General features: G+C 50.4%; 1 protein-coding gene across 2 annotated transcripts in view; it reads left to right on the forward strand.

The window, feature by feature from the left end:
* The window catches only part of LOC128977461 (kazrin-like), a 115,145-nt gene extending 107,999 nt beyond the window's left edge, over nt 1–7,146 (forward strand). For both annotated transcript variants that reach the window (XM_054395000.1, XM_054395001.1), the window contains 6 exons: nt 1,283–1,419; nt 2,653–2,823; nt 3,563–3,752; nt 4,857–4,987; nt 5,713–5,763; nt 6,979–7,146. In XM_054395000.1, coding sequence (XP_054250975.1) covers nt 1,283–1,419; nt 2,653–2,823; nt 3,563–3,752; nt 4,857–4,987; nt 5,713–5,763; nt 6,979–7,146 — 848 coding nt within the window. The remainder of the gene's footprint in view (nt 1–1,282; nt 1,420–2,652; nt 2,824–3,562; nt 3,753–4,856; nt 4,988–5,712; nt 5,764–6,978) is intronic.
* The last annotated feature ends 5,846 nt before the right edge of the window (nt 7,147–12,992 follow it).

The raw sequence follows: 12,992 nt of genomic DNA on the forward strand, positions 1-12,992 counted from the left end.
GGTGGTTTGTTGGTCCTCTGGGTTGTGATTGATCTCTGATGCTTAATGGTAGAGGAGTTGCTCCAAAGAGTTTCATCTCCTGCTTTTTAACAGATAAAAATCCCCCTTGGCCCTCTTCTTCCATCCTGTGGTCTGATTTTTCCCACTACCCTGCAAGTGCTCTGAGATCATTGAGTCCAACCTAAACCATGTCCCCAAGTGCCATGGCCACACATTTCTTGAACCCCTCCAGGGATGGGGACTCCACCACCTCCCTGGGCAGCCTGTTCCAACCCCTGACCACTCTTGCAGCAAAGAAATTGTTCCTCATCTCCAACCTAAACCTCCCCTGGTGCAATTTCAGGCCGTTTCCTCTCCTCCTGTCACCTAATCCTGAGGAGAACAGAAAGCTCTGGGAGCTGTTGAAATCCCCCCATCACATCTCCTGGTGTTGCCACTCTGTCCCCTATGTCCCTGCTGGAAAGGGACACCCAGAGCTCGTGGGAGCGCTGCCGGAATTCCCCTGCCTGCTAAAAATACCTCAGCTATGGTTTATTTATCCTGGAAAGGGAGCAGCAGGTTTTCCTGTGCTGGCTTCTGAGGCTGCAGCAGCGATTTTGCTCCTCAGTTTCCTTTGCCAAAGTTCTGAGCTGCTCCCTGGAGGGTTGGGTGACGATGAGGAGCTGCAGTGAGCGTTTTGGAGGGCGCAGTGGGGGTGAGCTGAGTGTCTGCTGCCAGCCCAGCCCATGGAAAAGGGTGGGGGGTCATAAGGGGAGACCTTACTGCTCTCTACAATTACCTGAAAGGAGGTTGTAGCCAGGTGGGGGTTGGTCTCTTCTCCCAGGCAAGCAGTGGCAGAAGGAGAGGACACGGTCTCAAGCTGCACCAGGGGAAAGTGAGGCTGGAGGAGAGGAGAAAGTTCTTCACAGAAACAGTAATTGGCTATTGGAATGGGCTGCTCAGGGAGGTGGTGGAGTCACCATCCCTGGAGGGGTTCAACAATGGCTGTGGCACTTGGAGCCATGGTTTAGTTGTCAGGAGGTGTTAGGTATTAGGTAAGAAGTTGGACTTGATGACCTCTGAGGTCTTTTCCAACCTGGTGCTTGATTCTGTGGTTGATTCTGAGGTCTTTTCCAACCTGGTGCTTGATTCTGTGATGATTCTGTGGTTGATTCTGAGGTCTTTTCCAATCTGATGCTTGATTCTGTGATGATTCTGTGGTAGTCTGGACACGTTTTCCTTGAAAACAAAAGAGGTTGGAGGTGAGGGGGCTGCTGAGCTTGAAGCATCTTCTCTCCCACAGCCATGAAAGCCGACCGCAAGCGCTTGAAGGTGGAGAAGACAGACCTGGTGAGCCAGATGCAGCAGCTCTACGCCACCTTGGAGAGCCGTGAGGAGCAGCTCCGAGACTTCATCAGGAACTATGAGCAGCACAGGAAAGTGAGTGTGGGAGCCCCAGCAGCGTGGTGCCAGGGAGACCTAACAGCAGCCTGCCAGTACCTGACGGCAGGAAGGGTGGAGAGAAAGCATTCACAAGAGCCTGCGGTGACAGGACGAGAGGCAATGGCTTCAAACTAGAGAAGAGCAGATTTAGATTGGATGTCAGGAAGAGGTTTTTCACTGTGAGGGTGGTGGAACACCTGGAACAGGTTGTCCAGGGAGGTGCTTGAGGCTCCTTCCCTGGAGATATTCAAGGTGAGGCTGGACGAGGCGCTGGGCAGCCTGAGCTAGTTGGGGATGTCCCTGCTGACTGCAGGGAGGTCAGACTGGATGAGCTTTGGAGGTCCCTTCTGGCCTGGACCTTTCTGTGACTCTATAGTCTCATGACAAAGAGGGGATGGCAGCAGCCTGAGCACAAAATCCGGTTTGTAATCAGGCAAAAAACAGACCTAATTGAAGATGGCCTTGCTCACTACAGGGAGGCTGGACCAGATGACCTTTAAAGGTCCCTTTATAGCCAAAAATTTCTGTGGGGTTAGAAAGAACCTCTGGAGATCATCCAGTCCAACCTCCTGCTCCAGCAGGGCACCCAGAGCAGCTTGTCCAGGAGAACAATGCCCAGGGGGAGTTGGAAGCTCTCCACACAAGGAGACTCCACAACCTCTCTGGGCAGCCTGCTCCAGGCCTCCAGCACCTTCACACCAAAGACATTTCTCCTTCTGTTCACATGGAACCTCCTGGCTTCCAGTTTGTGCCCATTGGCCTGTCTCTGGGCATCACTGATGAGAGTCTGGCTCCAGATTCTTGCCCCCCACAGGTCCTTTAGCTCTTGCTGAGCATTGCTCAGATCCCCTCTGGGGCTGCTCTTCTGCAGGCTCTCAGCCCCAGGGCTCTCAGCCTTTGCTCCATACAGAGCTGCTCCAGGCTCCTCAGCATCTTTGTGTCCTCTGCTGGACTCACTCCAGCAGTTCCCTGTCTCTCTTGAACAGGGGATCTCAGAACTGGACCCAGTCCTCCAGATGTGACCCCAGAGGGGCAGGAGGACCTCCCTCTACCTGCTAGCCACACTCATGTTCATGAGCCCAGTCACAAGGTCTTTTGTGCCAGCCAAAGGTGCCACTTGCCTGTTGGCACCGCAGCAGTTGGCTGGCCCCTGAGGAGGTCATGGCAGAGGGGTTTGTAGCATTTGGTAGGTTTCCTCTTCCTCATGGCCACCACCCAATGTCCCTGCAGGAGAGCGAGGACGCAGTGAAAGCCCTGGCGAAGGAGAAGGACCTCCTGGAGCGGGAGAAGTGGGAGCTGCGGCGGCAAGCCAAGGAGGCCACAGACCACGCCAGTGCCCTCCGCTCCCAGCTGGACCTGAAAGACAACCGCATGAAGGAGCTGGAGGCTGAGCTGGCCATGGTGAGCTTGGCACCACCCAGGGGACAGCCCTGAGCTGCTGCTCTGGGCTCTGGGCTCAGCAGCTGGGAACACCCCCGGCGAGTCCTGCCACAGGGAAATGTTCATTGCAGCACTGCATTCAAGTGCTGGCTGCCTTGGTTGCTTGCCAATGGGTGCTGCCACCTTTGCGTGCATGTGGTTGCCTCCATGGTTATGTGCATGTGGTTGCTCCCATGGTTGTATGCGTGTGGTTTCTTCCATAGTTGCAAGACTGTGGTTCTCTCTGTGGTTGCATGAATGTAGTTGCCTCCATCATTGCATTAATGTGATTGCCTCCATGGTTGCATGAATGTGGTTGCCTCCGTGGTTGCATGAATGTGGTTGCCTCCGTGGCTGCATGCATGTGGTTGCCTCCATGGTTGCATGCATGTGGTTGCCTCCATGGTTGCATGCATGTGGTTCCCTCCGTGGCTGCAAGCAAGCACACAGTTGTCCCCATGATTGCATGCATGTGGTTGCCTCCATGGCTGCATGCATGTGGTTCCCTCCATGGCTGCATTATTGCAGTACTGGCATCCAACCCCCCTCCCCCATCCCTAAAAAGGAGCTGGCTTGGATGTTCCTGGACGTGGAGCAAGGAGGAGTTTGTGCGTTCCCTTTGCCGAGGGGGCAGTGGGTTTGGCGCCGGTTCCACTGCTCCAGGACACATTCCTACGTTTTCCCCCTCCCCTATAACCACCTTCCCCACATCCTTCCCCAGGCCAAGCAGTCCCTTGCAACGCTGACCAAGGACGTCCCCAAGCGCCATTCCTTGGCCATGCCGGGCGAGACGGTGCTGAACGGCAACCAGGAGTGGGTGATGCAAGCTGACCTCCCGCTGACCGCTGCCATCCGGCAGAGCCAGCAGACCCTCTACCACTCCCACCCCCAGCACTCGGCGGACCGGCAAGGTGGGCACGGCCACGGGCACGGTCTGAGGGGGCAGGAGAGTCATGGAATCGGTTTGGTTGGAAGAGAACTTTGAGGGCGTTGAGTCCAAGCCTTAACACAGCACTGCCGGGGCACCACCACTAAGCCGCATCCCTCAGCACCACATCTGTGCAGCTTTGAAACCCCTCTAGGGATGGGGACTCCACCACTGCCCTGGGCAGCCTGGGCCAGGCCTTGACAACCCTTTTTTGGGGGGGAGAAATTGTTCCTTCTGTCCAACCTAAACCTCCCATGGTGCAACTTGAGGCCACTTCTTCTTGCCCTATCACTTTTTCCCTGGGGAGAAGAGATTCCTCCACAGAGCCCCCCACAAATGGGCAGAAAGCCCCGAAAACAGGTTTGCTTGGAAGCTCAGCAGAGGCTTTGTGTGGAGTCAGGGGAGACCTTATTGCTGTCTACAACTGCCTGAAGGGAGGCTGTAGCCAGGTGGGGGTTGGGCTCTTCTCCCAGGCAACCAGTGGCAGAAGGAGAGGACTCAGTCTCAAGCTGTGCCAGGGGAGGTTTAGGTTGGATGTCAGGAAGAAATTCTTCCCAGAAAAAGAGATTGGCCATTGGAATGGGCTGCCTGGGGAGGTGGTGGAGTCACCATCCCTGGAAGTGTTTAAAATCAGCCTGGATGAGGCACTTAGTGCCATGGGTTGGTTGATTAGATGGTGTTGGGTGAGAGGTTGGACTTGATGATCTCTGAGGTCTTTTCCAACCTGGTTAATTCTGTGATTCTGAGAGTCAGGTTTGCTGGGATGATGTTAACTCCTTGCTGGGGTGACGTTAAGTCCTTGCTAGCCTGGTGTTAACTGCTTGCTGGGGTGACGTTAACTCCTTGCTGGCCTGACATTAACTCCTTGCTGGCCTGATGTTAACTCCTTGCTGGCCTGATGTTAACCCCTGGTTGGGGTGACGTTAACCCCTTGCTGGCACGCCGTTAACTCCTTGCTGGCACGACGTTAACTCCTGGTTGGGGTGATGTTAACTCCTTGCTGGCCTGATCTTAACTCCTTGCTGGCCTGACGTTAACTCCTTGCTGGGGTGATGTTAACTCCTTGCTGTCCCTCTTTGCCTTCCAGCTGTCAGGGTGAGTCCCTGCCATTCCCGGCAGCCCTCCATCATCTCCGACGCTTCGGCGGCCGAGGGCGACCGATCCTCCACGCCGAGCGACATCAACTCCCCGCGGCATCGAACGCACTCCCTCTGCAACGTAAGGCACCAAGCTGATGGGGGAAGGGTCTTCCTTCCCCACTAGGGAGTGGGGGGTTCTTGCTTCTGTAGATGCTGCAGTTCCTCCACTTCCCCCTGATGATGTTGGGATAGGTGTGTTGGAGGTTTGCTGAGCTGGAGAGCTGTGTTCCTGGGGTGTTTGGCGTCCCCACCGTAAGAGGGATGTAGATCTGTTGGAACAAGTCCAGAGGGCCACAAGGATGATCCAAGGGCTGGAGCAGCTCTGCTGTGAGGATAGGCTGAGGGAGCTGGGGGTGTTCAGACTGGAGAAGAGAAGATACCAAGGGGACCTTCAAGCACGCTTCCAGTAGCTGAAACGATCCTACAGGAAGACTGCAGAGGGACTTTTCATGAGGGTGTCTAGAGACAGGACAAGAGGGAATGGCTTGAAGCTGAGGGAGAGCAGGGTTAGAGTGGAGCTTAGGAGGAAGCTCTTCAGTGTGAGGCTGGTGACACTCTGGAACAAGTTGCCCAGGGAGGTTGTGGAAGACTCCTCCCTGGAGATGTTCAAGGGAAGTTGAGAGTCATCCTTGCCCATGGCAGGGAGGTTGGATTAAATGATCTCTAAGGTCTCTTCCAGCCTAGGCCATTCTAGGATTCATCCCAGCTCCACAGTGATGTGGCTGCCAGAAGAAGCTGCTTTGTGGTGGAGGTCTTGGGCTGTGTTGGGGCTGATTGAATTGGATCCACCTCTATCTGCCATAGGGGGACAGTCCTGGACCGGTACAGAAGAACTTGCACAACCCAATTGTACAGGTAGGACACAAAGCCCTGTTTAAATCCCTGTCTTGTGCTGGGAAGCACTTTGGGGAGGGGTCTCAGAGGCACAGAACAGAAGCCTTTAGAGGTCATCCAGGCCAACCCCCTTGCAGTAAGCAGGAACATCTGCAACTACAGCAGGAATGGAGCATCCATCACCTCCTGGAGCTGAAATCCAGCACCAAGAAGCCAAAGTCCCAAAATGTGGAGAGGGAGCCCAATATCATTGACAGGACAAGGGGTGATGGTTTGGAACTAAAAGAGAGAAACTTAAGACTAGGTGGAAGGAAGAATTTTTCCTCAGTGAGGGTGGTGAGTCCCTGGCCCAGGTTGCCCAGAGAGGTAGGAGATGCCCCATCCCTGGAACCATTCCAGGTCAGGTTGTTTCAGGCTCTCAGCAGCCTGCTCTAGTTGCATATGGCCCTGCTGACTGCACAGCCTTGAACCAGATGACTTTTAAAGGTCCCTTGCCACTCAAACTATTCTATGATCCCTTGAAATTCCATGACCAGATATGGAAGTGTTCAAGGCTAGCTTGGATGAGGCCTTGATCAACCTGGTCTTGTGTGAGGTGTCCCTGCCCATGGCAGGGGGGTTGGAACTGGATGTTCTTGAAGGTTCCTTCCAACCCAAACCATTCTGTGACTGAAGAATTAGGGGTTTTTTGGACAAGATTTAGTTGCCTTGAACCTAAAACCAAATTTTTTTGGAAACCCATCCCCTGTGGCCCATCACAGAATTGTCAGGGCTGGGAGAGACCTCAAGGATCAGCCAGTTCCAACCCCCTGCCATGGCCAGGGACACCTCACACCACAGCAGGTTGCTCACAGCCACATCCAGCCTGGCTGCAAAAACCTCCAGGGATGAGGCTTCCACCACCTCCCTGGGCAACCTGTGCCAGTCTCTCACCACCCTCCTGGGGAAGAATTTCTTCCTAACATCCAATCTGAATCTCCCCATTTCTAGTTTTGCTCCATCCCCCCCAGTCTAGTCACTCCCTGACACCCTGAAAAGTCCCTCCCCAGCTTTCTTGGAGCCCCCTTCAGACACAGGAAGGCCACAAGAAGGTCTCCTGGGAGCCTTCTCGATCATCACCGATCGGAGGCGATCAACCGCGAAGCTGCTGCCGGACCAAACCCATGGGGTTTGTTTTATTGTTTGTTTTTTTCCCTCCCCGCCCCCCCCCCCCGGCCCCCTCCAATAATAAACCAGTCTCTAGAAGACCTGGAAGACCAAAAAAGGAAAAAGAAGAAAGAGAAGATGGGCTTTGGCTCCATCTCCAGGGTGTTTGCCCGGGGCAAGCAGCGCAAATCCCTCGACCCCGGCCTCTTCGACGGTACGGCCCCGGACTACTACATCGAGGAGGACGCGGACTGGTGACCCCCCCCCAAGCCTTTGGTGATGCCACTGCTGTACATAACCCCCCCCCAGCCCAGCCCACCCCACCTGTGGACGTGTTACCTGTTGTCTTGGGAGCGACGCAGTGTTGTCACTTCAGTGGTTTGGTTTGGGTTTTGTTTTGTTTGGGTTTCCCCGCCTCTGCCCCCCCCCCCCCCCCCCCCCCCCCCCTGCCATCACCTTTTTCAATTTTTTTTTTCCAGTGTTATTTTCTTTTCCCCCCTCCCACCCCAACCAGGAACTCCTTCGTGGTCGCTTCGGTTTTATCACGTCGGGGTCGGTTTTTGGTGGGTTTGGGGGTTTTTGTTTGGGTTTATTTTGTGTTGTTTTGATTTTTTTTTGGCGGGGGGGGTTCTTTTTTGTTGTTGTTGGTTTATTTCTTATTTTTTTGATTTTTTTTTCCTTTTTTTTTTTGACAAAACTTGAAACTTGAAGGACTGCTGTGTCTCTGTAAATAACCGGAATTCTTGTGCACTTTGTGCTTGTGACGTCCTCTTGTCCCCCAAAAACTCTCTTTGTTTTCCGGAGCCCAGCCACCCCTCCCCTGCCCCCCGTGGGGATGTCCTCGCTTGGGGACCAAGGACCTGCCCAGCTGAAGGACCTCAGAGAAAACACACACACAGGAAAAAAAAAAAAAAAAGAGGAAAAAAACCCAAGAAAAAACAAGGAAAAAAAAATCTCATTTGCTGTGATGTCTTCCTGGCTGAACCCCATGGAGGTGACCCTGTGGCTGGTTGTGATGTTGGCCGGTCTGGAAAAAGTGTTTTTCCTGTTGCCTTTTCTTTCTTTTCTTTTTTCCTTTCTTTTCTTTTTTCCTTTCTTTTCTTTTTTTCCTTTCTTTTCTTTTTTTCCTTTCTTTTCTTTTTTCCTTTCTTTCTTTTCTTTTTTTCCTTTCTTTCTTTTCTTTTTTTCCTTTCTTTCTTTTCTTTTTTTCCTTTCTTTTCTTTTTTCCTTTCTTTCTTTTCTTTTTTTCCTTTCTTTCTTTTCTTTTTTTCCTTTCTTTCTTTTCTTTTTTCCTTTCTTTCTTTTCTTTTTTCCTTTCTTTCTTTTCTTTTTTTCCTTTCTTTCTTTTCTTTTTTTCCTTTCTTTCTTTTCTTTTTTTCCTTTCTTTCTTTTCTTTTTTTCCTTTCTTTCTTTTCTTTTTTTCCTTTCTTTCTTTTCTTTTTTTCCTTTCTTTCTTTTCTTTTTTTCCTTTCTTTCTTTTCTTTTTTTCCTTTCTTTCTTTTCTTTTTTTCCTTTCTTTCTTTTCTTTTTTTCCTTTCTTTCTTTTCTTTTTTTCCTTTCTTTCTTTTCTTTTTTTCCTTTCTTTCTTTTCTTTTTTTCCTTTCTTGTCTTTTTTTCTTTCTTGTCTTTTTTTCCTTTCTTGTCTTTTTTTCCTTTCTTGTCTTTTTTTCCTGTCGTTTCTTTTTTCCTTTCTTTTCTTTTTTCCTTTCTTTTCTTTTTTTCCTTTCTTTTCTTTTTTTCCTTTCTTTTCTTTTTTCCTTTCTTTTCTTTTTTCCTTTCTTTTCTTTTTTCCTTTCTTTTCTTTTTTCCTTTCTTTTCTTTTTTCCTTTCTTTTCTTTTTTTCCTTTCCTTTTTTCTTTTATTTTTTCTTTTCTATTTTTCTTTCTTTTCTTTTTTCATTCCTTTTTTCTTTCTTTTCCTTTTTCTTTTTCTTTTCTTTTTGTCTTTCCTTTTGTCTTTCCTTTTGTCTTTCCTTTTGTCTTTCCTTTTGTCTTTCCTTTTGTCTTTCCTTTTGTCTTTGCTTTTTCTTTTTTCTTTTTTCATTTCTTTTCTTTTTTTCCTTTTTTTATTTTCTTTTTTTATTAGTTGTTTTTAATTTATTTGCACAAACCCAGAGAGGAGCTATTCTAAAAACTTTTAAATTATTGCAGAAATTTTTTGGGATTTTTCTATTTTTCCACGTTGGTTGGGATGGGGAAGAGGAGGTAAAAACTAAAAAAAAAAAAAAAAAAAAAAAAAGGAAAAAAAAATAGAAATGGGTGTGTTTGTACTGTAATATCCTGGGAAGCTGCTGCTGGGGTTGGGTGGGAGGAGAAGGGAGCTGTGGACCCTCCTGGTGGCCCTCAGCTGTTGGCTATCCCAGGAGGCACTTAAAACACCTTGGAAAACACAAATTTAATCCATGCTGGGAAATCAGAGGTGGGGAAGAAGCTAGTGAAGGGGGGGGGGGGGCTTCAGCCACTGCTTTCCCCCCTCTCTCCCCACACTGAAATTCCTCACTCTTTGCTTCCATATAAAAATTTTGGAGGATCCAGCATGAGCTGGGAGAAGGGGAAAGGAGATATCAATCCCAAGATATCCCCCAAAACATTGCTCACCCCTGCTCTCATTTGGGGTTTCCTTGCTCTGGAGGAGGGGGATGGGGGGATGGGGGTGAGGGGGAAGGGTTGGGGCAATCGGTACGAAGCCCTCCCCCCCCTTCCCCATAGACACACTCTGGAGTGGGGAGGAGGGGGAGTGGTTTTCATGGCACTTGGGGGTGGGGGTGATTTTTTTAAGTGCAAGTTGAGCTTGTGCTTCCAAAAATCCTTTGGGAACGCCCTCTCCCCCCTCCCCACCCACCCCCCCAAAAAAAAAACACCCCCAGGGCCTGGGGTGCTTCTCCCCTCTCTGCTGCCATGTGCTCTGCTTATGCCAAGATAAGTACCTTATGCTTTAATGCTTACCCATATCATTTTAAGCTCTTAAAAGAGAAAACAAACAAACAAACCAACCCACAAAAGGAACTGTATTAAGATTTATTTAATGATGCTATAATAGTGTATTATTATTATTATTATTGTTACTTTTTCCTTCGTTCTAATACGTTGAAAACAAACAAAAAAAAGCAACGGCAACAAAAAAAAAAAAAAAGAAAGGGTTTGGGGATTTTTATTTTTTTTTCTTTTGGTCTTAAATCACCCAATTCAGATCCCCCCTCACCCTGTGGATTTCCTACACCACCACCACCACCCCCCTCCAAGGGGGAATTGATGCAGAAGAAGCCACAGAAGGTGGGGCTGGGGGAAGTGTGAGTAGAGGGACACCCCACCCTTGGGTAGGGTTTGCCCTGTGGCTGCTTTGTTGTTGGTTTTTCTTTTTTCTCGGCAGAGAAGCATTTTTAATCCATTTTCTTTGTTGTTTTTATGTTGTTGCTGTTGTTCTCTGTGTTTCTTTTTTTTATAATTTAAAGCAGAACTCACCCAGACCAGAGGAGCAATCTCCCTCTTCCCAAGTAGTTTTCCTTTATGCATTTCAGCTCTTTTTTTTTTTTTTTTTTTAATTGTAAATTAGGAAATAATTCTTTAAAAACCAGGAAGAAAAAGAAAATTTACTAAGAGGATGATTTATTTAAATTTAAATAGTGTATGAATTATGGGTAACAGTAGATTTAACTTCTTTTTTTTTTTTTTTTTTGGTCTCCCTCCCCTCTCACCCCCCCCTCATGTGAAGTGGGGGGGAGGATCTTTGAAGGCATGGATGCAAATATAAAATTATAAAAGAATCTAAATAAAGCTTATTTTAAAGTATGGATGGAACTCCATGTGATTTCATTCGCTTGGCAGGCAGAGCTTCCTGGACTGAGGTCAGTTCCTGGTGGCACTTGGGCACCTGAGTCACAGAATCATAGCAGGGCCAGCCCCCAGCTAGATCAGGTTGCTCAGGGGCACATCAAGCCTGACCTTGAATGTCTGCAGGGATGGAGCCTCCACCATCTCCTTGGGAGACCTCTTCCAGTGTTCCACCACCCTCAGAGTAAAGAATTTGTTTTCTTTCCTGTGATGGGACTAAAGTTAGAACCACAGTGCCATGGAACTGTTGAGGTTCCTTGGGAGACCTCTTCCAGTGTTCCACCACCCTCAGAGTAAAGGATTTGCTTTCTTTCCTGTGATGGGACCACCTTTCCTGTGTCAGAACCACAGAGCCATGGAACTGTTGAGGTTGGGAGAGACCTTTGAGCTCATCAAGTCCAAGCACTCACCCAGAGCTCACAGTGCCACCACTGCTGCTAAGCCACTAAACCTCAGCACCACAGCCAGGTGGCTTTGAAACCCTTCCAGGGACAGTGACTCCACCACCTCCCTGGGCAGCCCATGCCAGGGTTGGACAAGCCTTTCTGTGAAGACATTTTTGCTGACATCCAACCTGAACCTCCCCTGGCACAGCCTGAGGCCCTTGAGGCATCTCCCCTGCAGTGAGATGTCCCTGCTGATGGCCAGGGGGGGTTGGGCTAAATGAACTTTGAAGGTCCCTTTCCACCCAAACCAGTCTGGGATGCTCCCCAGGGCCAGGGGATGGCTCAGGACACCCAGCATGGTCTCCCACAACTGAGGGCCATGTTGCAACCAGCAAGTGGCAGAAGCCACACTGGCACCAGTCTTGCACCCATAGCTCCCACCCTGAGCACCCAGCACCATCCCTTGTGTGCTGCAAGGGGAAGGGGCAAAGCCAAATACTGGCTGGGAGCTGCTCCAAGCATGGCCAACCCTGGCACAACCCAGGCCCAGCTTATCTCTGCCACCACGATAAGGAGGCTTTAATGCAATGTTTAATTGCCATTAATACTCAATTACCAGGGGAGGTGACAGAGCTGCCCAGCCAGCTGGCTTCTGCTCACTTGGTTCTTTGGGTTGGCTCAAACTTGCCCTGTTCCAGGCTGCCTTACTTGCTCTGCAGCTGCTCTCAAGCCCAGCAGGATGTTTCTGTGAAAATAAGAAGAAAATAAGAAGAATCCTGGAATGGTTTGGGTTGGAAAGGACCTTAAAGATCATCTGGTTCCAACCCTCCTGCCATGGGCAGAGACACCTTCCAGTAGACAACCCAAGCAACCAGACCTGGGATGGTTCCAGGGAGGGGACATCTCTGGGCAGCCTGAGCCAGGGTCTCACCACCCTTCACCCTCAGGAAAAATTTCTTCCTTCTCTCCAGTCTGAATCTCTTTTAGTTTAAGCTCTCACCCCTTGTGCTGTCATAACAGGTCCTGCTAAAAAAATATTATAGAACCACAGAATGAGTTTGGGTTGGAAGGGACCTTTAAAGGTCACCTAGTCCAGGTGGGGCAAATGAGTGATGTCTTCTGCACCAGGGCTGGCTGCAGGCAGGGTGAGCCGAGGGGGCTTGTTCCCTGCAGTGATCCATCCCCTGGGTGAGGTCCTGGGCTGAGGGCTGTCTCTTTGTTGACTTCATCCCCTGCGTGCACCTGGCAGGGGAGGGCAGGCAGGGGAGGGCAGGCAGGGGAGGGCTGCAGGACCACGGCCACGCTGCGCGGCTGCAGCATCTCCCTTGCAAGGCTTCCTCCCCCCCCTGCAGCGTGCAGCGCTGCTGCCATCGTGTGATGAGTCCTTGAGCTGCATCACTGCAGGGGACTGGAGGAGCACAGGGAACACCACAGCCAGCCTGGTGAGTGCCCCTTGTGCCCACCACCACTTGCTTCAGAGGCTCACAGAATGACTTGGGTGGGAAGAGACCTTTCAAGGCCATCCTGTCCAACCCCCACCCCTGCAGCCAGCAGGGACATCTGCAATCAGAGCAGGGTTTGTCAGAGCCCCAGAACAACCTCACCTGGAATGGTTCCAGGGATGAGACATCTCCCACCTCTCTGGGCAGCCTGGGCCAGTGGCCAGCTGACTTTGGATGCCCAAAGACAACAAACCCCACAGCTGACAAGTCTCCTCCGTGCCTTAGAGATGCAGAGAGCAGCCTGGGAGGAGGTTTTTCAGCCCCAGGCTGTTTGTGTTGGGTCTGGCTGGTGGTGGTTGTGCCCTTCACACCCCACGGTGTGGTTGTGCAGATGGAATCTGTGGGATTGCCCAGCCAGGACCTTAGACCCAGAGAGGAAAGCATCA

The sequence above is a fragment of the Indicator indicator genome, chromosome 32 (assembly GCF_027791375.1).
Source record: "Indicator indicator isolate 239-I01 chromosome 32, UM_Iind_1.1, whole genome shotgun sequence".
NCBI classification, from domain to species: domain Eukaryota; kingdom Metazoa; phylum Chordata; class Aves; order Piciformes; family Indicatoridae; genus Indicator; species Indicator indicator.